Source organism: Pogona vitticeps, chromosome 3 (assembly GCF_051106095.1).
Source record: "Pogona vitticeps strain Pit_001003342236 chromosome 3, PviZW2.1, whole genome shotgun sequence".
Taxonomy (NCBI): Eukaryota; Metazoa; Chordata; class Lepidosauria; order Squamata; family Agamidae; genus Pogona; species Pogona vitticeps.
In genome coordinates this window covers 245,146,774-245,171,247 of record NC_135785.1, presented here as the reverse complement: position 1 = coordinate 245,171,247, position 24,474 = coordinate 245,146,774, and the positions used below count along the sequence as shown (strand labels likewise).

The following is a 24,474-nucleotide window of genomic DNA, read 5'->3' as shown; positions in this document are numbered from 1 at the left end:
CCAACTCCCCCAAAGAAGAATTTGAATATAGCAAATGTTGTGTTTCATTTATTAGAGTAAAGGCAGGTCTGTAAAACTTGTTTAAATATTCATCCACTGGTGTACTTACATGTAAGTGGAGTATGTGAAGATGGGCAGATTTGTGTTCTTTGGTCACCAGCAGCCATGCTACCAAGGCAATTCTAAGACTTGTGGTCTAAAGAAACAAATCTGCACAGTGTTCTACAGTGTTCATCATCTCCTGAGGTCATGGGTTCCATTGTCACGCTGCTCTAACAGTTAAGAGGTTTTTCCTGATATTCAGGCTAAATCTGTCTTCCTGTAGCTTGAGCCCATTATTTTGTGTCCTGCACTCTGAGAACAGATCCTGCCCCTCCTCTGCATGATTGCTTGTCAAGTACAGTGGGGTCTTGACTTGAGAACTTAATCCGTATTGGAAGGCGGTTCTCAAGTCAAAAAGTTCTCAGCTCAAATCTGCATTTCCCATAGGAATGCATTGAAAACCATTTGATCCGTATCTGCTCTTTTCCGTCCATAGAAACTAATGGGAAGCTGCTATTCTGCCTTCGACCACTAGAGGGGGATATTTTGTTTCTTTTTTTCTTAGGTCAAGAAAGGTTCAGGGAAGGCAGGGAAAATACAGTCCAGGCAGTCCAGTACCAGGCAGTCTGAAGACTGTCTCCCAATCCACTCTCTAAACGCTGGGAGGAGTGAGGAAGCAGACAGGCACCCTTTTCACTGGCCAACAGTTAACTGAAAGTTCACATTTTGCACTTTCCCTGCCTCCCGCGTGGTTTTTTTTCAGTTCTTAACTCAAATCTAAGTATGTAAGTCAAGTCAATATTTTCCTATGAGAGCGGTTCTTAAGTCAAAATGTTCTTAACTCGAGCCGTTCTTAAGTCAAGACCCCACTGTATTTGAAAAGCACTATCATATCTCCCCTCAGTGTTCTTTTCTCAAGGCTAAACATGTCCAGTTCTTTCAGTCCTTTCTCATAGGTCTTGGTTTCCAGTCCCCTGAAGAGGAGTTTCTTTCAACCTATACATGGTTGTTGTTTCTTTCTTGGGACCCAGACCTCGAAATGGCTTTGGATTTCAGTTTTAGCCTATGATGCAGTAGAAGAGACAAACTGTTGATTGCAGGAGGGCAATCAATGAAAAAAAAAAACAATCCTTAAAAGCTTTATTTGGGCAGAACAGTGTATTTTTATGTTTTCTAACTGGTAAAAATTAGTTATGCATTTTTATCTATATTTTGTCAGTACAACGGGATAAAGATGCATTTAAATGTCTTGTAGGTAACAGCGGTTTTGTAAAAAAAATCTTTAATGCTTAAACATAACTATGCATCAGTATGTGTGTTCGTATTTTATATCGTGTATACACTATTCTAGAATAGGCATACAGATTGCAATACTTGTAATTCCTTAGACTGTGAAAAGGTTCTATAAATAAATGAATGAATGCATTTTGTTCCTTTGTGTTTCTTGTTTTATGATGTGGAGTTGTGGATCTTGTGAAGTATTCTTTTTCTTATTTCTCTTTGTTAACTTGTTCCCAAAGAACATCATTTAAAAACGATGTCAATGCTATGCTTCTGTCTTCATGATCTCTCCTAGATGGGTGTTTTTAATTTTATATTTATGTCAAAAAGAATTTTCTTTGTCACTTTGAAGTTGGATGAGCTTCTATTAAATAACTAAGAGGAAATGAACTTTAAAGAATGGTCTTAGATGTAGATTTATGGCCCTGACAAGTGTTTTGCAGCTGCAGGACTGAAGTCCAAACCTCCCCCCCAAAAACAAACAAACAAACAAACAAAACCACAAACCTACTGTTTTGGATTACATTTCTCAGAATTCTCCAGAGAGCATTAGACTACATACTGTAGTCCAAAAAATTAAGTCCTCCAATCTTTGTATAAAGTAGATCAAATGTGTCAAATCCAAGGAGAGCCAAGGTGCTCCAAGCTGAAGGAGGAGATTAAAAAAAGAGCACTATTTCACACTTTCTCATTATTTTTCTTCAAAAAACTGGCATGCCCAGAAACTCAGATTCTGAGAGAATATAATTTCTCAAAATGCAGTTACATAGCACAAAAACAGAGATGATGTCACCAAAAACATAAATGATGTCACTGACTTCAGATCATCCATCCCTTCCCTCCATTTGTTCTATTAAATTACATTATAATTCAGGGGCATTTTCAGTGCATATTTTTCTGAAAATGAGATTTTTTTGCCTGTTGACTTTGCTAATAACATTTATTAATCCTATCTGCACTGATATGGATGTTTCTGCATATACATTTCAGTATAGATGATGGGCTTTGAGAACGGTACTGATAAATTTGCAGAGCTGTGAATCCCTGAGGCTCACTGTGTTTTTGAATCATGTGTTTGTTTGTTTGAAAGTTTGAAATTAATCATTGGGAGCTATATATGGATGTCTCTGTCATCCATACTTAGAGCTCCTCAAATAAGATGTTCCTAAATTTTAACAAAATAAGGAATAAGTTGAAGAGGTTTTGTCACCCTTTGATGATGTCATCTATGTTTTTCTGTTATGAACTGCATTTTGAGAAATTAAATTATCACACAATTTGAGTATCTGAGCATGCCAGTAGACAGTCTTTTGAAGAAAGATAATAAGATACATGTCTGACACATATGCAGTCCAAAACCTTTTTTGGGTTTAATGGTTCTGTGTGACTTTATTTTAAGGATACACAGTTCTACTTTGGATTAAATTATTATTAGTTTTTTTTTAACTCCTCTTGGCCAGATTTCATATTTCATAATTTTCACTTAGTCAATCTATCGTTCAGTAAGTTGCAAAAACATACAAGACTGCTAAACATATATATATTGTGTTTAGGCATCCAGTCTTGAGAGACTGTGGTAGCATGCTGTGTATGGAGGACTTGGAACAGCGTCTCCTGTGGCTGAGAAGGCCAATATGAGAGAGCCACTGAAGACAAATACAATCTGTATACATGCAATATATATATAAATACGTATTATAATTTACTTATATGTAGCCAATGATTCCCAGTGTGGTGTAGTGCAGTGGTCCCCAACCTTGGGCCTCCAGATGTTCTTGGACTACGACTCCCAGAAGCCTTCACCAGCACCTCTACTGGCCAGGATTTCTGGAAGTTTAAGTCCAAGAACATCTGGAGGCCCAAGGCTGGGGACCACTGGTGTAGTGGATAGAGTGATGGGCTAGGACTCTGGAGAATACGGCATGAATCCCCCTTGGCCATGGAAACTCACTGGGGGAGGTGAACGGGTATAACCCCTCCTTAAATATCTCTCTTACGTTGAAAGCCCTATGAAGGTTGCTAAAAGTCAGTTCTGACTCGAAAACTCATAAGACACACACTTATGTAGACAATTGTAACAGTAGTTCAAATTATTGCTATTGTTCTCCCTCTTGCCTGTGCACTGCAACTATATGTTTTATTTGGCATAAGCTTTCAATGCGTAGTGGGCTACAATCCATTAAAGCTCAGGATAAATAAAACTTTTTAAACCTTTAAAATTTCACAATTTTCTCACCTCTGCTTTATTACTGTCCCTTTCCTTCCCTCGCCCCTTGGAAATAATGGAATTTGGAAATGTAGAAGAAATAATTGTTACGTGGACAGGTGGATGCACAGCCCAAATTTTAATTTTTTTTTATTTTATAATTTCAGGTGCTGCAGTTGAAAGAGTTTTGCACAGTGCAAACCAGAGTAAAATAAATTTTGGCTCTAGTCTTGGATTCATTTAAACAGCAGCGTTACTAGACAGATTGACCAACGTATGCTGCCTCTTTAGAATGTACTGTACTGACTTTGATTCTGCAGTGTTGCAGTTGGGAAAGGTTAATGGGATAGAGTGGGCATGGTAGACACATATATATAATTACTGATAGCGCAGAGCCTATTGAACAGAGGCCGTCCAGAGCTGGGATCAATGATTAATGGAGGCACTGAGGCCTCCTGTTCAGCCTCAAAGAATTCATGGCCAGGGAAGTAAAGTTCTTTAGTTGTGAGGATTATAATTTATGAAAGATTATAATTTATTAAGGATATTTTAGATCTAAAATGTCTAAAAAGTTTCAAACAGATCTTTTTGGGTGTTGAAAGTAATTAATCGTGATTGGTGCCTTTGTTTATGCAGCTGAACCAGGGCTACTGCCAGTAAACAAAAGTAGGTAGAATTCACATCGTGGCAGTTAGAGAAAAGCAAGAAATGACTGGGAGAAGTACTATGGCAAGTGTCCGGAAACTTCATTGTGTTTAAACTGTGGCAGCCAGATTGCTAACTAGGGATCACATAACCTGCCCTATACAGCAGCTCCACTGGCTGCTGATCTGTTTCTGGACATAGTTCAAAGTGACAGCTCTAACCTATAAAACCCTAAACACCTTGGGGCCAAGCTATCTCAAAGACTGTGTTTCCCTTTACGAGTCTGCTTGGATGTTAAGATTATCAGGAGAGGCCTTTCTCTTGGCCCCACCACCTTCACATGTGCATTTGGTGGGAACATGAGAGAGAGAGAGGTTTCTCTGTTACTGCTCCCAGACTTTGGAACTCCCTTCCCAAATGAGATCAGGCTGGCCCATCTTTGCTGTTCTTCTGCTAGCAGACAAAGAAAGACCTTTCTCTTCAGGTAAGCCTTCCCTGAGTGAATGGCCACCTGAACAGGGTTTTTAACGGATTGTTGTGCCGTACTACTGTTACATACAGCTATGACATCACCTGCCCGTCACTGCCGAAGCTGTGTGTGTCATCTACCAATGGCGTGACGGAGGGTGGGACATAAGGGGTGGAGCTGTTGTATATAAGGGGAGTGAATGGTGTGAGAAATTCAGATAGGGCCAGATAGGGCTTTGAGATAGGGTTGAGATAGGGAGATACGGCTTGGAGATACTGTGAGATAAGAACTGTGCTACATAGTGAGAGTCTGTGAGAGTGTGTGTGTGATTGTTATATTATTATAGTATTAAAGTATTATTTATATTCTAGTGATTTACCATTCCTTTTGTTTGTACACAATAAACATAAGTTTTTATTTTGAAATCATACTTTGGCCTGAAGCTTCATTTGAGGGAATGGTTGGTGGCAGTGGAAACTTAAGAGTGATTGGGTGTGACGTAATGGCCCCTTTGTGAGGTATAAGGAGGCTGTTACAACTACTTTGCATGTGTTTTTGATGTTGCTTTATTTTAACAGTTTTAGTGTGGTATTTGCTTGATCCTTTTTAGTATCTGTATACATACTGTTTTTTGCTTTAAATGTGATCTTTTAATTATGTAAGTTGCATTAGGTCTTTTTTTTAAGGAGAAAGGTGTGGTAAAAATATTTTAAATACATAAGTTAAAAAAAGGTCGCTTTCAATTTCTAAACCGTTATTGCAGAAAAGCAGTGTTCATCACAGCTTGAACTGAAGTGAAGGTCATACAATACTGTTCTTTCATTGAGAGCAAACACTCTACACGTCTAATTCACTATGGAGGTGAAACAGCACTTGACTTACCATTTCAAGAACTGTAAATAAATGATCATAACCTTCCCCCTCCAAAAGACAGAACAACTGGCTGCCTAGCCCTTTTTATTTTAATTTATTTTTCTTGGAAAAATGCAACCTATCTAATTTATCAGTTCTTGAAACTGGAACACAAATGTCATCTGGGCCAAGAAAAACACACACACACACACACACACACACACACACACACACACACACACACAAACACAGACAGAGAGAGAGAGAGAGAGCTCTTGGATGTATAGGCTCAATAACTTAATGCCATGTGGCCTCTGAAAGATAACACCTGATATCATTATCCATTACAAATGCTATATTTTGGAATAATCAGTATTCTGCTTTTTTAAAAAACTCTCCTTGGCTTTATATTTTGGTTCATTTCAAAGCAGCTAAAGTAAGTAGAAGCTGACATGTTTTACTATCTAGCACATGTAATTTTTCTGAAACACTATATTACATAGATTTTCAGTTTGAGAGATGGGTTCTGTTGGAAGGGGTGTTTAGAGATAAAATTCTGATTAGATCTCTTTCAGAAGGCAACAGTTTTAGAAAATGGTCAGAAACAGCACTTTACATAGTGCTGAGCAATCTAAGCTGCATTTTAGCCCATTAAGAATTCCATTAAGTTGGATGAGGGTGAAGAAGAAGACATATTTCTCCCTCCGTGCTATGGCCAATTAACTGAGGTCAAATGAGAGTATAAGTTTTAAACCTATTCTGAATGTGCTTTTTAAAAATATTGGTTTATTTGGAAAATATACATAAACAGCCTTGGGAGCATTTGTTTTTCTTCAAAGCTTATTGTTATTTTATTTTTATTTTTTATTGTTGTTTTCACAGTGAAAATAAACTGTGAGGAACATGGAACAGTTACTGAAAATTGCAGTTTTCGGTTCTCTCCCATCTAGAGTTTGAGCCATTTAGGTTCTGTTCTGACATTACTGTAAATTTTTTGGGCACTGATAGACAGCATTATGTGTTTACGTGCTGTCAAATCGGAACTGACTTGTAGTGACACTAACAGGAAACCTCCCTCTCCCTATGAGTTTCTTTGGTGGAGCCAGGGGTTCAAGCCCTTCTCTTCTGAGTCCGTCACTCTGTCTACTACACAACACTGGGTATCTTAGTATCATGAGGACTGGTCAATTATGTGAGGTGGAGTGAACGTGTAGACACCAAGATCTATGCTATTGTGTGGAAAGGAAGAACCCATAGAGAACTGTTTTCAGTTGTAACGTTGTTCTTTTAATGCATTTTTCAGCTCGTTTTTAAAATGTGGAAATAAACCTGTCAGAATTAATTGCCATAACTTCAGCTGGAGCTTTTTATCTGAACAGAATTTCCCATCAAAAGTATCTTTCACAACTTTAAAAGAAAGTTGTCTGAGGATTGTGGGGCAGGAAAAAAAATATATTTTATTACAGTCAGCAAAATAATGCCATCAAAGTTCTTGTTTGTCCTTGGTAAACTCAGTTCCTATTTTAACTAGAGGCAATTTTTTTTAAAAAACTGAGAGAGAGAGAAGCATATAAATAGTAGTTTAGTGCTTTTTTCCTCACAGCATTTTTCATGTCACTTATGTGGGAAACAGATCCTTATACTAAGATTATTCCCACAGTGAGCTACTTTTGAGGAGATGCAGAACAGATGAAGTGAATGTAGCATTTTATCTATATTGTTTCAAAAAATATTTTTCTCCCGTGCCTTGTAATTAGAAATGGGGATATTCGTATACGAACACCCCTGCACAGGTGGACATTACGAGGGTCCAGCCCTTGGGGCCGGACCATCCACTCACCTTCTGCTTGAGAAGTGCATTTGAATGTTAGGTTCAGTAACAAATATAAATATGGAAAACTAATTGAGAGTGCATGGCTTTCATGAGCAGGATAATTTTTTAATATATACACTAGGAAAATTGCATTAATACAGTATTTTGCATGTTCTTAACCTCTGACGAAGATGCCTCTGTGCAGTCCTGAATACCAAATACTTGTTTCTAACAAGCATTTGGTATTCAGAGGTATCCTTCTCCTTGAAACTGAAGTTTCATTTGACTGTTTTGGTTATTAATTTATGATGTAATCGTATCAGCAATGATTTCAAGTGAGAGCTGTGTTGAGTAGTGCCAGGTCTCTTGGTCTGGAGGTTGAGCACCATGCCAAGGATTATTCAGAATCTTAGCTAGCCACAGGTCAGCCATTGCCCAGGAAATCCTTTCTATCATATTCCATGTCTTTGTGTTCTGAGGAAGACCCATAAGGCATTTAAATGTCTCCTCAGTCTCAGATTCTGAGCATGATCTGGCTCAGGAACACGAGGCTGAAGAAATAATGATGGACCCTTTAAAATGCTGAGACAACATCCAGATGGGAAGGAGCTTTTGAAAACCTGGGACCTACCAGCCTTTTATGGCTTCCTCGGCTGCAGTCCCTCTAGCTGGGAAAAATACAGTACAGTAGCTCTAAAACAGGGGTCAGGGAACTTTTTTACCTTTTACCCCCTAAAAAATGTATATATGCCAACATTACCCTCTTGATTTGAAAGGAAGGATGTTGGTCACATGCGTCTCAGTCACACACAGCCAGTTGCGTGCCGCTGCCGCAGCCTCGCCACCCAGGCCACTGCCACAGCCTTCTCCTCCGCCTGGTGGGGCCACGCTCAGTCCTTGGCCACACGGGGGCGGCTCTCTTTCTCCACCAGCAGGCAGCTCCTGGGTGACCATCAAAGAGCAGCAGGTGGCTTGCCTGCCAGGGGTGCCCGATGCCACCTCCCACTCCAGCACCAGCTCCAGCGGCTGCTCACCAGGGCGGCCGCATCGGGGCTCAGCATCAGAGCTCCTGCGAGCCTTGCCGTTGAAGTGCCGCGACAGCTGCCGCACAGAAGCCAAGAGGCTCCGCCAGGCCCACCTGGCTAACATGGAGTTGCCACCAAAGGAGGCCATGTGGCCGGGCAAGCGCCACTGCTGCCCAATGGGCTCCTCCGGGAAAGGGGACTGAGTGTGAGGCGGCGGCATCCCGGTGCTGGGAGGCTGAGGCTGGCCTGGGCCGCTATCGTGATCGCACCTGCCCCCCTCTGCCGCAATCCACTTCTCCAGGCACTTGAAGGAGAGGCTCCTCTTGGCCAGGACACTCTGACCACTTGCCCTCTGCCATGAGCAGCCCCGTCACCACCGCCTTGGCTGCCATATGCCACCGACTTGGGCCCATCACCGGCCACCATCCGTCATGGCTCGGTTGCAGCCAGGCTGGAGAAGGGGGCGGGAAGGGGCGATCGCAGTGGTGGGATTCAGCAGGTTCGCACCAGTTCTACAGAACCGGTAGCTAATGTATTATTGGTTCTGCAGAACCGTTTGTTAGTCTGCTGAATCCCACCACTGATCCTGGCCAGTGGTGGGATTCAGCAGGTTCGCACCAGTTCTACAGAACCGGTAGCTAATGTATTATTGATTCTGCAGAACCGTTTGTTGGCCTGCTGAATCCCACCACTGGGCGATCGGGCAGCTGGGGACCTCCCTCCGGGTATAAGAGGAGGAGGAGGAGGGAATGGGGTTAGGGTCGCATCCTCATTACCCCCAGGATTTTCATTTTTACCCCATTTGGGGTAATTTACCCCTGTTCTCTGACCACTGCTCTAAAAGAATTCACTTGCCTCTGTTGTGCTGTCCAAGGTCCTGACAGCCACTTGTTTTCCTGTGATTTTCCTCAAGGTGATTCCTGTTAACCTGACCTGATAACAGAGTGCTTGAGTTGCAGGCTACTCTCTCTGCATGTTCCACTTAACCTGAACAAGGAGGGAGAGAGAAAAATATGTATAAACCTATGGAAGTTAAACACATAATATAATGGATGGGAAAGGCAAATGTTTGCATAAGTTAAAACGTATGGGAGGCTCATAGTTGGAAGATTTAATCACTGTGTTACACCAGCTGTTGTCACTCACTATAAATCAAGCGGCATCTTTCCCTACACAAGGAGACAACATGGAAAACTAACTGAAGCACATTTAAATATTTGTCTTTTCCGGGTTTATTTCACTGGGCAAAACAGACTGTCTTTCTCTGTGCCTCCACATAATTGATTGCTAGAATTGCATAGATGATCAGTATAGTGTAGTGGATAGAGTCATGGACTAGGACTTTTGAGAACAGGATTTGAATCTCGACTTAGCCCTGGAAGGGAACTGGTAAAACCACTCCTTAAACATCTAACTGATCTTGAAAGGCCTATTAGAATCACTATAAGTTGGTTCTGACTTGACGCCACAGAGCACGCACAGAGAAGCTCCAGCACCAGACGTTTGCATGTTCTTTACAGAGACTAGACCCAGTGACTCACATTGTGCTTTCTGCTGCTTCTGAATATCAAAAGATTTCTACCAGAAAAAAAAGAAGGAAAGGAAAGGATTGAGGAGAAGATCAATGTCACAAATTTTTCAAGCTGAGAGAGAGCAGCCACCCCCAACATGACACCTTCTAGATTTATCAGGCTAGTTTTGGGAGAGGGCAATTTATGGCCTTTCATATGTTGTTGGACTACCACTCTGATCATCCATCACATCACCTCTTTGCCTACCATGGCTATGTTGTTATGGGTAGTCAATTTTTAACCAATTTACAGCGATTTTAATAGGATTTGTTAGGCAAGTGAGCTGTTTAAGAAATGGCTTTACCAGGTTCCATACTCCCAGTGAGTTTCCATGCCTAAGCAGTGATTCGAACCCAGATCTCCTGAGTTCTAGTCCATCTTTGTACCCAGTACACTACACTGGGTATCTATTGCAGCTATGGTTGATGAGAATTGCACTCCCATAAAAATGCCAGGCTGGGGAATGCTATGGAAGAGCACTGCACTGCAGATGAATTTTGGCTTGCATATCTATGTTTAGTTGAGTTGAGAAACAACTATCCCAAAATATTTGCTTGTGTGTTTCTTCTCTTTAATTAAACAGCATCTTCCAGTTAAAGGCAGCACTTTAATTTTAAATTGTGCAATGATCTGATAGAGAGAGAGAGGGGGGGGTGATGCTTTCAATATTTTCTGTTTTCTTTGATTTGTGATCACAGAAAAAGATATTGTACCATAACATGATTATCATTTATTATCTAATATTTACAGAGAACTCTTGGTGATTACTTTTCCTAGGAGTCTTGAAAAAATGCTTAAGAAGAAGATAATTTAATGCAAAACATGGTTCAAGTTCTGTTATTTTTTTAAAGAACTTTTGGGTTTTTGATTGGTTAACTACCACACTACTATGTGGTTGCAGACTTCGGGGGAGGGGTGATAGAAAGAGAGAGGGGGAGAGGGAGAGAGAGAGGGAGAGAGAAGCTGGCCTGAATATTTATACAAAATGCTTTACCAGATAGTCTGCAAACTTTCAAAGCTTTATTAGGAACAAGGTTGCTTTTATGCAGATATCACTGAGAAACTGCAGTAGAGCAAAGCACGCAATTCGAGGGGGGGATAGGTTTCAAGCTGGAAAATTAATCTGTTCTATTGATGCCTCTTTTGTAGGAAAGAGAGGAGACTGAATTTAAATGTATTGCATTCAGTCAAAAAGATTCTGCTTGGAGTACGGAATTCCAAAGACTCAGCCATGTTGTGTTGTAGTGAGTCTCCTTGACCTCTATGATTTGTTTGTATAGCTCTTCAATGAGCAAAGCACAGTATTGATTGCCCCCTCAATAACCCTATAAGACAAGTCACAATTTTTGTCACGTTCTGCACTGAGACACATTGTAGACAGTACGTTGCCAGACTTTTTTTAACCATGGCTAGGTGAACAGGCGTGCCTTTAAAGGATTCTTCACTTTCCTCTTCTCTTGGGCACAATTTTCTCTTTCTCTCTTTCCCAGGCTTAGACATGTTTCAGCATGATGTAAACAGACTGTTGTTAGGGGCACACTGCTGGGAATGTAGCTGTGACAAACCCAGACCTACTGGGATCTATCACACAGTTACTAAGCTGCCACCAACCATTCCCTATAATAAGTCACACAGACCAGGGATGGATTTTTAAACAACAAAAGAATAAGGTTTATTTTAAATACAAACAGGGTAAATAAAACAATCAGGTGAATAAAATAAAGTAACGTGGCTTATTCTCACACACACAAGCATACAGTTTGGTTCACCTAGAACCTTTAACTTAAAGCACAGACCCTGAACCCATCAGTTCTGGCTAACCCACAGACACCTGAACTTATCAGGTTGGTACTCTGACACACAGTAGTACCCTGTCAGACACCCAGACTCCCACAACAGCTTCTTCTTCCCCAGCTGCTGCTTCGTCCCAACCCAGTGTCTCACAGTCTGTCTCAGCATCTCCTCTTCACCACACAGGCATCACATATTTATACAGTACAGCCCCTCCTCCTGATGTCCCGCCTTCCACTCCCCATAGGATGGAACTTTCCCTCCAAACCCATGACAGACAGGTAACATCAGTGCTGTTATGTAACACCTCCCCTCTTTAAAAGTTGTTTTGTAGGGGGAAAGCTAAAAGTGCTTTTCACCAAAAAAACAACCTGCATAAAATACACAACAACATTTATACATACCAGATAATACTTACATATACTTACACTCCAAGTTAACCATAGCAAATATGCATTTAAACATTTTACCATATACAGTACATCAATTTACCTTTATTAATACCAACCAAATTCAAAACCAGGTACATTTTAACTTTTTGTTTTCATTATATACATATAGTCCATGTTCTTTCGCCGTCTTCAGTCTTCAGGTCTTCTTGATAAGGCGTCAGCAACACAGTTCACTGACCCTCTGACCACCTTCACTTCAAAGTCATAGTCCTGTAGGTTTAAAGCCCACCTCATAAGTTTGCTATTGTGGGTTTTCATTGTCTTTAACCATTGCAATGGTGAATGGTCAGTACACAGAACAAAATGTCTTCCCCAGATGTAAGGCTTGGCCTTCTGGATCGCGTAGACTATGGCCAAACACTCCTTCTCCACGGTTGCCAAATGTCTCTCACCTTTTTGAAGTTTCCTACTCAGGTAGGACACTGGATGCTGGTCACCATTCTCATCCTCTTGGCACAGAACTGCTCCTACCCCGCTGTTAGACGCGTCGGTGTAGATGATAAACTCCCGGTCGAAGTCTGGAGCACGCAGGACAGGATAGTTGATTAACGCCTCCTTCAACCTCTGGAACGCCGCCTCACAGTCGCTGGTCCACGGGATGCGGTCATCAGCCGTCTTCCTCGTTAGATCGGTCAGCGGAGCCGCAATCTCGCTAAACCTCGGGATGAACTTTCTGTAGTAGCCCACCAATCCAAGAAATGATTTGACCTTTTTCTTGGTGTTGGGTCTAGGCCAATCACGAACAGCTTCTATTTTGGCCTCCAGGGGTTTTATCATTCCTCCCCCCACCATGTGACCCAAGTATTTTATTTCTGGGCTACCCAGCTGACACTTGCTGGCCTTTACTGTTAGCCCTGCTGCACTTAACCTCTGCAGCACTAACTCCAGGTGTATCAGGTGATCTTCCCAGGTATTACTGAAGATCCCTATGTCGTCAATGTAGGCCACTGTAAAGTCACTGAGCCCTGCCAAGGTCTGGTCCATCAGCCTTTGGAATGTGGCTGGTGCATTTCTGAGACCAAAGCTCAGGACTCGAAACTCATAGAGACCAAAAGGGCTGCAAAAGGCAGTCTTTTCTTGATCCCTGGGATCAATTCTTAATTGCCAATATCCCTTTACCAGGTCCAATGATGAGATGAACCGACAACCCCCTATGGTTTCAATCAGGTTGTCTAGCCTGGGCATTGGGTAGACATCAGGAGTGGTTACACGGTTTAATTTCCTGTAATCAACACAAAACCTAATGCTCCCATCAGGCTTGTCCACAAGGACTATCGGAGAGGACCAAGGACTAGAAGAGGGGACGATTATGTTCTCCCTAAGCATTTCGTCCAGCTCCTTCCGCACCTTGTCCCTATAGGGTCCCGTTACTCGGTATGGGGATACTGCCTGCGGGGGTGCATCCCCTGTGTGGATCCGATGCATCACTCCCTTCACTATCCCCGGCTTGTTGGAAAACACCTGTTGATATTTACTCAGCAGCATTTTTAGTTCTTGCTGCTGGTCTTGGGTGAGTGCAGGACTGATCTTTACCTCCTCTGGGTTGTATTTTACTTCCCCTCTACCCTCCCAGAAGGGTAATTCTGCTTCCTCACTCTCAGCTGCTTTTATCGCGAATAAAACCCTCTGTTCCCCTCTGTAGTAGGGTTTTAGGGCATTCACATGAACCACCCTCCTTGCTTGGTTCTCCTCCTGCTCTATTAGGTAGTTCAGGTCTGACATCTTGGAAATGACCCTATATGGTCCTGCCCATTTGAGCTGCAGTTTATTCTCTCTGCAGGGCCTAAGCCAAAGCACTTCCTCCCCTGGGTCAAAGTGCCTCTCTCTAGCTTTGTGGTCATACCATGTTTTCTGTCTGACCTTCTGAGCTTGCAGGTTTTCTGCTGCCAGCTCTAGATTTCTCTTTAGGTCATTCATCAAGGTGTCTATGTATGTCACAACGTCTTGTGGGTCATCCTGGGTGATCTGCTCCCAATCTTGCTTGATCAAATCAAGGGGCCCTTTCACCCCTAAGTGTGCAGCAAACATGTCAGAGTGACCCCTTTGTAAGATCATGGGGCGATACTTTTCAGGTACCACCAGCTGACTTCTGATCCCATCTCCCCCTTTTGAGATATTCCTCAGGGTCTCTCTATACAGAATCCCCTTTTTCTCCAGAAATCTCACTGGGGTTTCAGGTGTTAGCTGGGCGTCAGTCACCTGTTCAAAACACTTTTGGAGAGTGGCGTCTGCCTTCTGCTCCTGTCCAAATCTGCTGTCTGTGGTTAAGGTTTCCACCACAGCTTCTGAACTCCCCTCTGCTTCCGTCTCTGGCTCATCATTACCCCCCTGAACTGTCCCTGTGGTGGCTTGTGAGCGTGTAATCACTAGCACCCGTTTCACATGTTCAGCCAGGTCATTTCCCACGAGCACGGCTGCTGGCAGAGTCAATGAAATCGCTATCCGCCAATCTCCCCTCCAGCCTTGAAAGTTGACAGGTACCTCTGCTACTGGCAGAGAGATTACCTGCCCCTCAATACCTGCCACCTTCATGCTCTCATTTGGGATTATAAACTCCCTAGGGATGATATCTGGATGGCACAGGGTTACCTGGGAACAAGTGTCCCGCAGCCCCCTATACTGACGGTCAAGTATTCCTACGTCCACCCCTGCTGTCTCAAACAACTGAGAATCTGTTTTCACCAGCAAGCAGCGCTTTACTTCTATAAGAGGACCATTTTCCTCAGCCTGATCAACAGAGGTAGCTGTTCCAGACTGAGTAGTCATGGCAACAGGCTCCCTCAGTGACACTGAGCTTTGCTCTTTCTGGACACAGAACACAGCTTTTGGCTTGGTCCCACTAGACTCCTGAGGCACCATTCCTTTTAGCTGCTTTAATTTCTCACACTCTGAGATCAGATGACCCTTTCCCTGACAGAAATAGCATTTTCTGGTGTATTTTGATTCTCTCTCCTCTTGTTTGGGTTTTCCCTCCAAATTCTGAGGGCTTGGTTTCATGCCTGAGGGCTTCCCTTCACCATGGGCCCCTCCCCCTTGCTGGCTTTTCCCTGGTCCCTGAGAGTACTTGCTGTAGGTTTCTTTGGGTTTACCTACAGATTTCCCCTCACCCAAGGGCTTTCTTATTTGGGAGATAAAATCCGCGATCTCTGCGGCTGCTGCCACAGATTTCGGTTTCCTTTCCCTCACCTGGAATTTCAATTCCCCATGCAGGACTGAATAGAACTGTTCCAGGGCTATCAAGTCTTTAAGCTGTTCATAGGTCTCTGTTCCCTCCTGCGACAGCCATTTCTCAAGCAGCCTCACCAATTGGGCCCCCACTTGGGTAAAAGTCTGTTCTGGCTTCTTGGTGAGGGACCTGAACCTTTGTCTCAGCTGCTCTGCATTTATCCCATGTCTTGCGAACACCAGTTTTTTAAACTCTGCAAAATCTTTCATCCGTTCCTCAGGCATCTCGGCATAAACCTCAGCCAGGCTACCACTGATTAAAGAACGCATGATGGTCATCTTCTCAGTTTCCCTCACTGAGAAGTCCACAAACGCTCTTTCCACTAAGGAAAAGAACACCTCAGGACAATCTCCCTTGTGGTACACAGGGAATTTCTTCAGGTCAGCTTTAGACAGTTGGCCTCCCTCAGAATCCCTATTGTTATTATTGTTCTGGTTCATCAGTTCCAGTTTTCTTAATTCAAACGCCATTTTCTCTCTCTCCAATCTTTCTTCTCTTTCCAATCTCTCTATTTCAAATTGCCTTTGTTTCTCTCTTTCCCTTTGCTCCATTTCAAATTGCCTTTCCCTTTCCTCCCTTCTTTCTCTCTCTAATCTTTCCTCCATTTCCCTCACCCTCAGCTCATGCTGTTGGGCTAGGAGTATTTTTCTGAGTTCTGGGTCCTGCTCTCCTGTGCTGTCACCTGGCACTGAGCCAAATTCCTCCTCAGAACCTTGGTCAATCTGGGGGTCTTTCACTTCACTCATTTCTGCTACTTGGCTTCGAGTCAAGGGCATAACCCCCCCCCTCAGAACAGGCTGCTTTAAAAAGTCAAGCCTCAAAATAAAACGACCACTTTTTCCCTTTTTGCCTCAGAACCAGCTCTCCCCAGAGATTGCTGCTGTTCTTCAGCACTAAATTTGCAACAGTATCGAGTCAGAGCCTACCCCCCTCTGCTGGGCCTCTCAGCTGGCAAGCTAGCTCACTGTTGCTACGCAGTTTTGCCTCAGCTTTTTTCCCGCCAAAACCAGGCTGCCTCAGAGCACCCTAATCTAGTCTTCCCAGTTGGCACGTTCTTCCACTAGCGCACCTCCCCGTGAGGTACACCTAGAAGATTACCTACGCGCCTCAGATTGTCCCTGACTAGACCCCCCTTGCTCTGGGCACACTTGCCAAGGCTTTGCTGGACCACTGGACAACTGGACCAGTCGTATCCCACACGCTGGACACCAATCAATGTGACAAACCCAGACCTACTGGGATCTATCACACAGTTACTAAGCTGCCACCAACCATTCCCTATAATAAGTCACACAGACCAGGGATGGATTTTTAAACAACAAAAGAATAAGGTTTATTTTAAATACAAACAGGGTAAATAAAACAATCAGGTGAATAAAATAAAGTAACGTGGCTTATTCTCACACACACAAGCATACAGTTTGGTTCACCTAGAACCTTTAACTTAAAGCACAGACCCTGAACCCATCAGTTCTGGCTAACCCACAGACACCTGAACTTATCAGGTTGGTACTCTGACACACAGTAGTACCCTGTCAGACACCCAGACTCCCACAACAGCTTCTTCTTCCCCAGCTGCTGCTTCGTCCCAACCCAGTGTCTCACAGTCTGTCTCAGCATCTCCTCTTCACCACACAGGCATCACATATTTATACAGTACAGCCCCTCCTCCTGATGTCCCGCCTTCCACTCCCCATAGGATGGAACTTTCCCTCCAAACCCATGACAGACAGGTAACATCAGTGCTGTTATGTAACAGTAGCTAGCTCCAAACCAGAGTATGCAACCATAATCTACAGTAGGTAAAGGTAAAGGTTCCCCTTGACATTTTTAGTCCAGTCGTGTCCAAATCTAGGGGGCGGTGCTCATCCCGTTTTCAAGCCGTAGAGGCAGCGCTTGTCCGAGGATAGTTTCCGTTGTCACATACCCAGCGTGACTAGGGAACACTGTTTTACCTTCCCACCGAGGTGGTACCTATTTCTCTACTCGCATTTGTATGCTTTCAAACTTCATGATTTGCGAGGAGCTGGGACAAAGCGGCGGGAGCTCAATCCATCATGTGGATTCGATCTTACAACTGCTCGTCTTCTGACCCTGCAGCACAGAGGTGGCTTAGCCCGCAGCGCCACCACATGCCAATTGAATGGAGGAAGATATTTGTAAGCTCACAAATTGTGCTTAGTGTCCTGTCCTCTTTTTTCAAAACTGTGATGCTGCCACACATGTTCACAGATGTTTTTGCTAACCATGCTTAATGGCAAACCAGAGATTACAACTCTGGTTAGAGGTAGTTTTGTAAACTGTTTGAATTCAAGGGAAAGGCAGAAGGTGTGGACATACACAAGTCTTTGAGGCATTGCCAATCTTCTAATTGTGGACAAAAGGCAGCATTACCTCTGTATTGGTCCTATGAAGCACAGTGCTCTGGTAGATGCTGAAGTTATTGTGTATTGGTTAGGTTTAGCAGATTTCATGCCCCTGCTCAGCTGCTTGTTGCTTTCTGTATGTCTTGGCAGCAGTTTTCTAGCAATGGAAAGAAATTATGTTAATGTGTGTAAAAACAGTTTTTGAAACACTTTGTGCCAGCAATCAGCAGCACCATGATGTCAGTGGAGCCACACTGGATGGCCCTCAACCCACATGCTGCTTCTGTTACATGCATCTACAGTTTCTACAAAAAGTTCCCACTGCTGCAATTGCTGCTGAAATCTGTTGTGGCTCTTGGTGGTGCATAAGGATGCCAGAGTGCCCTCCACAGCATAGAGAATTATTACTGGCAGGTCAAAAGGAAAGGGCCCCTGTTTGCACTTACAGTGGCTGTAAGTGGTGGTGCCAGGGGATCCCATAAATAATTAGAAAGAAGACTGCATGCACACTATATTTTATTTTATTTTAATTTTATTTAAATTGATACACTATTTTTCTAAATGGGACGTGGTGGCACTGTGGGTTAAACCACAGAAGCTTCTGTGCTGCCAGGTCAGAAGACCAGCAGTCGTAAGATTGAATCCACGTGATGGTGTGAGCTCCCATCGCTTGTCCCAGCTCCTGCCAACCTAGCAGCTGGAAAGCATGCAAATGCAAGTAGATAAATAGGTACCACCTCGGTGGGAAGGTAACGGCATTCTGTGTCTAGTCGTGCTGGCCACGTGACCACGGAAACTGTCTTCGGACAAACGTTGGCTCTACGGCTTGGAAACGGGGATGATCCCTAGAGTCGGACATGAGTGGACTAAATGTTAAGGGGAACCTTTACCTTATTCTTCTAAAGTCACTAATATGTTTGTGATACTAAATAACCTAGACAATTTGATGACCTGGCTGCTTGAATTTCTGTAGCTAAAAAAGATCAAATTCAATAAGAAATCATTAATTACTCTCTCTCTTTTTCTTCTACGGACCTCTTTTTAAATGGAAATAGGGTGTCTGTTGCAAAAGGGGATCAGCCTTGCCATTGTTGAAGACCAAAGACATTACTTGGATGAATGCATGAGTCAGGTTCAGGGTTTTATTTCCCTCGAATTGCCTCCAGCTGCCTGTTTTCCTAATGTTAGAGGTAGTTATTGAAAGTGACAGGTTAAAAATTGGATTCCGGAAGGGAAAACATGATTGACTATGTTTATTAAACCCCTCAAGGAAATGTATATTCATGCCTTCATTTCTCTTTCTTTCCCCCCTCTTTTTTCTCTATTTTGGATAGAGATCATTGTGGAAATACACACAGTATCTAGTATGTCAGACAAAAAAAATAAATAAATAAAAAATAAAGAAGACAAAAACGTTGTGGCGCCTTAAAGACTAACTGCTGCATTTTAATGCGAGCTTTTCTGGGGCAAGTTACTTCTTCAATATCTAGCAATATCCTCTTTTACTTACCAAAGATAAAAGCAGTGGGATAAGAAATTAGTCTCTTTCTTTTTGTTTTAATTGAATGGTTCTTTCTCTCTGAAGAAGGGCTGTGCTGTGCAGCTGCTTCAGATCTTTCCAGGAAAAAAAAAGATTTGCCATATAGGATACCTGACCTAAATTGGGTTTGTAGCTTATATATTAATGTTAAATCTGTTCATATCAGAGGACTTGTTCGATCATCCTCTAATCATCTTCACGATCCTTGATTATACAGCAGTTGAATCAGGCTTGCAGTAGATTTACATGGTTTAATCTTTCCCCTCTCCTTCAAGCTTCAAGTTTATTTAGGTCTAGTAGCCCATAGGCTATACAACATGTCAAGTTTTAAAGTCTAAAAATACATTAAAACAAAAACTTGCCACATCTACACTACAATTTTTGCATGGACTGCTTAAGAGTAATTTTAGTTTTGAGATACAGTGGTGCCTTGCATTACGATGTTAATTCGTTCCAGCAAAATCGCTGTAGAACGAAAACGTCGTAAAGTGAAAATAAAAAAGCCATTGAAGTGCATTAAAACCTGGTTAATGCTTTCCAATCGGCTAAAAACTCACCGTCCAGCGAAGATCCTTCTGGAGCTGGAGTCCCGAAGGCAGCTCATGTCGTTCTGCCAACTCCTGCGACATTGCTGGAACCAGTCGTATTGGCTCTTGCCTTTCCATTGGACCATTTCAGCAATGTGGAGAGGGGGGATCTGCTGCTTGGGTAACAGCCAATCCTCCATATTACCTTACCCGGGCTTCATGCTCTGGAGAGGACACTCCTCGATTCAGAGCATGTTACCATAGTCTCTCAAGACTGAAGGATGCCTATGATGAGTGAAGATCCTCCATAGGGGCTGCCATTTTCAGGTGCCTGTGCAACGAAAAATGGCTCCTAAACACAGCGGGGAGCCATTTTGAGCACCCGGTGGCCATTTTGATAACCCGCCAATCAGCTGTTTTGATCGTCAGGAAGCGAAAATCAGTTCCCGAAACAGGGAACCGATCATCGTGCAGTGAAATTCCCCCATTCAAAACGTCATTTTGTGATCGCTTTTGCGATTGCAAAAACCTCGTAATGTGGATTCGTCGTTAGACGGAGCGCCCGTCTTGCGAGGTACCACTGTATCTGAGAAGCTTGAATATTTTGGTAGCCATTTTTTGGAGGAATTGCTCTCTTGCTATTGCATATTTTGGACAGTGAACGAAGCTAGAGGATGACATATTAAGTTCTAATGGGACAGTCACCGTGACATTGGGCTGTGGGTACCTTGAGAAATCATCCCTTCCTCTGAGCTGTTGGAAGTGTAGTGTTGCAGCAAGTGATAACATCCACCTTAGCTTTGGAACTGTCATTAATCTCATCCCCTTAGTTTCACATTTATCATACTGTGCAGGTGATCTGAGTGGCAGCTTCCACATTTCAGTTGTCAAGTGTCAGAATAACCCCAGAAGCAGAGGCCATCATAAGCAGTTTCTGTGGTCAGCATTGCTGTCCTTCGTTGCAGTAACAATAAAATAAAATTCAAATAGATAGAGAATAGAGATGGGGGTATTCGTATTCAAATATGAATATTCCCCCACAGGTGCAGATAACGAGGGTCCGGCCCCCTGGGGCCACACTGACCACTCCCCATTCTGCCACTGCTGTGGGCTCCGCGCTCCCTTCCTATCGCTCCTTTCCTATCGTGGTGGAATAGCCAGTCCTGGCAGAAGGCAGGATGACGAGCCTCTCTGCCAGGTCGAAGAGTGGCTAATCCATCGTGAGTTCCAGAGTTATTGGAAGGGAGTGCGGAGCCCGCAACAGCGGCAGAATGGGGAGTGGTTGGTCTAGCCACAGGGGGGCAGACTCTTGTTATTGGTACCTGTGGTGGGATATTCATATATGGATACCCCCGTCTGTAATAGAGAATATGAGATATCCTGTTCCTGATCTCAACAAAGTCTGAGCTTGAACTTCTGAAGGCAATATAGATTTTCTTCCATGGATTGACATTACCCAAGGAAATAAAATTGAGGCTTATTCCCCCCCCCCCCGGCTTTTAATAGGCTTTTCAACATTTTAAACTTTTTTCCCTTTAATCTGTGTTCCATATGTACTGATTATAAATTTAAAACCAAAATTAATGCAGTTGTATTAGAACCTTGAAGGCATTAGTGTGGCTAATAAAGACATTTATTAGCATTTCTTAATTTACACATTTATTATGTTATCCTGAAGCCTTATTTCGTCTGTATTTCAAAATTTGTTCTTGGAAAGTAATCTGTTTTAATCATTGCTCTTTGAATGGTATTAATGATGTCAGAAGCAAGGTAGTTTTTACAGATAGCTTTAGGGTAATTAGGTAATTTGGAAATTGCACAAAGCAAACCGGAAAACAAAATATTATATTAACAATATTCTTCTCTTGTAAACCTTATAATAGACAGGTCATATTTATAGTTGTGCATAATACATATTTGAGTGCATGCCCTCTTTGTAGCCTTCCCTGTGGAATAAAATAATTTTGGATTACCCAATATTCCTCAAAGATCTGTGATTTCATCAGTATGGGTAGTCCCTCCAATGACCTGAATTGCAGTTATTTCACACCATATTATGGTGTAGCTACCATAACTGATTTGTTAGCAGGTGGCCAATCTTCTAGTGATTCTAACCCTCCATATTTATCTTGGATGACAGATGCATAGTCAGCTACCTATGGCTTATACTCAGAGCCTTATCAGCTTGGTAGAACCTGACAGAGCTTGCGCTGCACTAGCAGAGCCTCCAGAAACCCATGGTTGCCTCTACACTACATTGGGGTGGTAGAGTAAGAACTGAAATCTGAAAGAGATAAGGAAAAAATATGCTGTGCCATTTATTTTTGGGCCTGCCAGTCTTCTCAAAGGGATCTGACTGTAACAGGGGTTAGCATCTTCTGCCACTGCAGATGTTGAGGAACTACAGCTCCCATCATGCTTTACTTTTTTCCAGGCTGGCAGGGGTTGATGGGAATTAGAGTCTGGAGGGCAACATGTTCTTCTGCCCTGCACTGAAGCATCCCAGTTGGGACATTGTCTTTCGATTTCAGTGAACAAACCTGTGTAGGAGTCTAGCTTTGTTTCTGTTGCAACGGTCTATTGCAAATTTTCACCCATCACAAAATTGCTGGCATGGGAGAAAATGGTGACCTTATCATAGGTCAGAGTCCTATTGCTTAAGCAAGCACACCAGCAGTGAAATGCCTGTAGTTAAGATGTCAAGGCTTACTTCTGTCATTGCATGCCTTGGGAAGTGATGAGAAATGCAAGCACTGACATTCTAACTGGCAGCAGTTTGTTCCAGTGATTTACTCTATTTGATTTAAACCTGCATGCATGAGTAACAAGATTCTGACCATTATCTGTAATCCTGAACTTGCATATGCTTCACTGTAATCTTTTTAAATGCTCAGGTTCACATGCATAGTATATAATTTGAATTTAGCCATATCTGTCTCCATACACCTTCTGATTCAGAGCAGACTACTATTTCCTTCAAGGGCAGTCAGGTGGCAAGTGCTGAGGACACTGAATCAAAACAAGGCCACTGAGAAACAAGAATGGTGATACTGGGTGTGTTCAAAAGGAATCCTGAGGTTGAGAACAATTTTTAAAAAGTCTTAAACCTAAGTGGCTAAAAAATATTCCTGAATGGGACTGAGCGTATAGAATATTAACTATTGGTCAGGAAAGGCACATGGAAAAGTTTGAGTCTCTAACTTCTCATAAGTATCGTGAAAACATGGTTGATCAGCACCTTGAATAGGATATGAAAATAGACTGCAATGTGGTATTGCTAGTCCCACTTGTAGACTCTAACACTTAACATTTAATATTATTTAATAATAGCATCATCTTTATTACATTTCTTCCAGTGAACTGCATGGCTCCCCATAGAGGTCATGCAATAAACATAGTCGAATGGGAATTTGAACTACTCTAGGTTTCCTGTAAGCACCACAATGCACTGATCAACACTTTTGTTTTCTGCTTCACCTATTGGCTGAAATCGTGTTGCTTTGTTACACATGTGGAAATGGTGTAACTTTTAGTGTCTTCCCACTAGCAATTAGTCCCTGCTAAGAATCCCAGTGATGACTCATTAATTGACAGCTGGTACACACTGAAACTCTTGCTATTTGTCTTCCAGATGCGTGACAAATCAACTGGATTACAGCCATTGAAATGTTAATGAATAGAAAAAAGTGATTAATGATACTTTTTACTGAAGAGGAAGTTGGTTGTATTTAGAAATTGTATAGATATGCTCAGAAATTATGAAGATGTACAACTTTGGATACATGAGATTCCGCTTCTGACCCAGTTTGAAGTGGCTGGACTGTCACCTGTTCCAAACTGGGTCCAGAGTTTACTTTCTTCTTGTCCTGTGATAGTATAGGAAAATAATGACTGCTTTCTTTTTTCTAGAGTGCATCAAATTCAAAGATGAAGAAAACAACTAAAACAAAAGAAGCTAAAAAAGTTTTGAAGAGAAAATTTAAAGTCAATACAAAAATTGTATTTACTGAAGATGGAGAGGTAAGATCAAATAAAAAGGTTTCCTTCTACTGACAAAAGCTGCAGTGTGTGTACCTGTTTGAGAACCTAGAGGAAATGTTTCTATACTTTCAACTTTCAGAGAACACTTTCCATGCTGACCACACTGAGATTATCATATCTTTACCCAATAAAATTGAGATAAGGCTGACAGTATACACACAACCTCCTTTCTTAGTATGAGTGAGCAAACCAGCAAGTCTTGCGTTAACAGTAGCTGTCTGTTTCATTTGATCTGAGAAGCTATTATTAACAGTTTTGAACAAGACAGGATATTACAGCATGGCTTTATACCACAGAGCTGTCAATCCCAAGGCATCACAAACAAAAAATTTAACTAGAGGGACACCATCTCTGTCCTGTTATTTTCCTGTTTGGACAAAATGCGAAATTATACTTAGTAGTAGAAGACGTCTTACTTAGTTATAAGGGTAGGATATGATAATCGAAAGTCTCCCAGTGATAATCTACTGAGAAGATACTGTGAGTAATCTCAACAAATAGCAAGAGGATTCTGTGTGCATTCTCAATTTTGTGTGTGATAACTAATTTGATTCAGCGAAACTGACCTCCACAGGTACCACTTTAAAGCTGCATACAGTATTATGCCACTAATACTTAGTGGCAGAT

The 24,474-nt window shown here is 42.4% G+C and overlaps 1 protein-coding gene across 1 annotated transcript in view; it reads left to right on the top strand.

The window, feature by feature from the left end:
* The window catches only part of DDX10 (DEAD-box helicase 10), a 211,789-nt gene that overhangs the window by 101,409 nt on the left and 85,906 nt on the right, over window positions 1-24,474 (top strand). Inside the window, exon 14 of the mRNA XM_020803162.3 lies at window positions 23,716-23,826. Within this exon, the coding sequence (XP_020658821.3) occupies window positions 23,716-23,826 (111 nt within the window). The remainder of the gene's footprint in view (window positions 1-23,715; window positions 23,827-24,474) is intronic.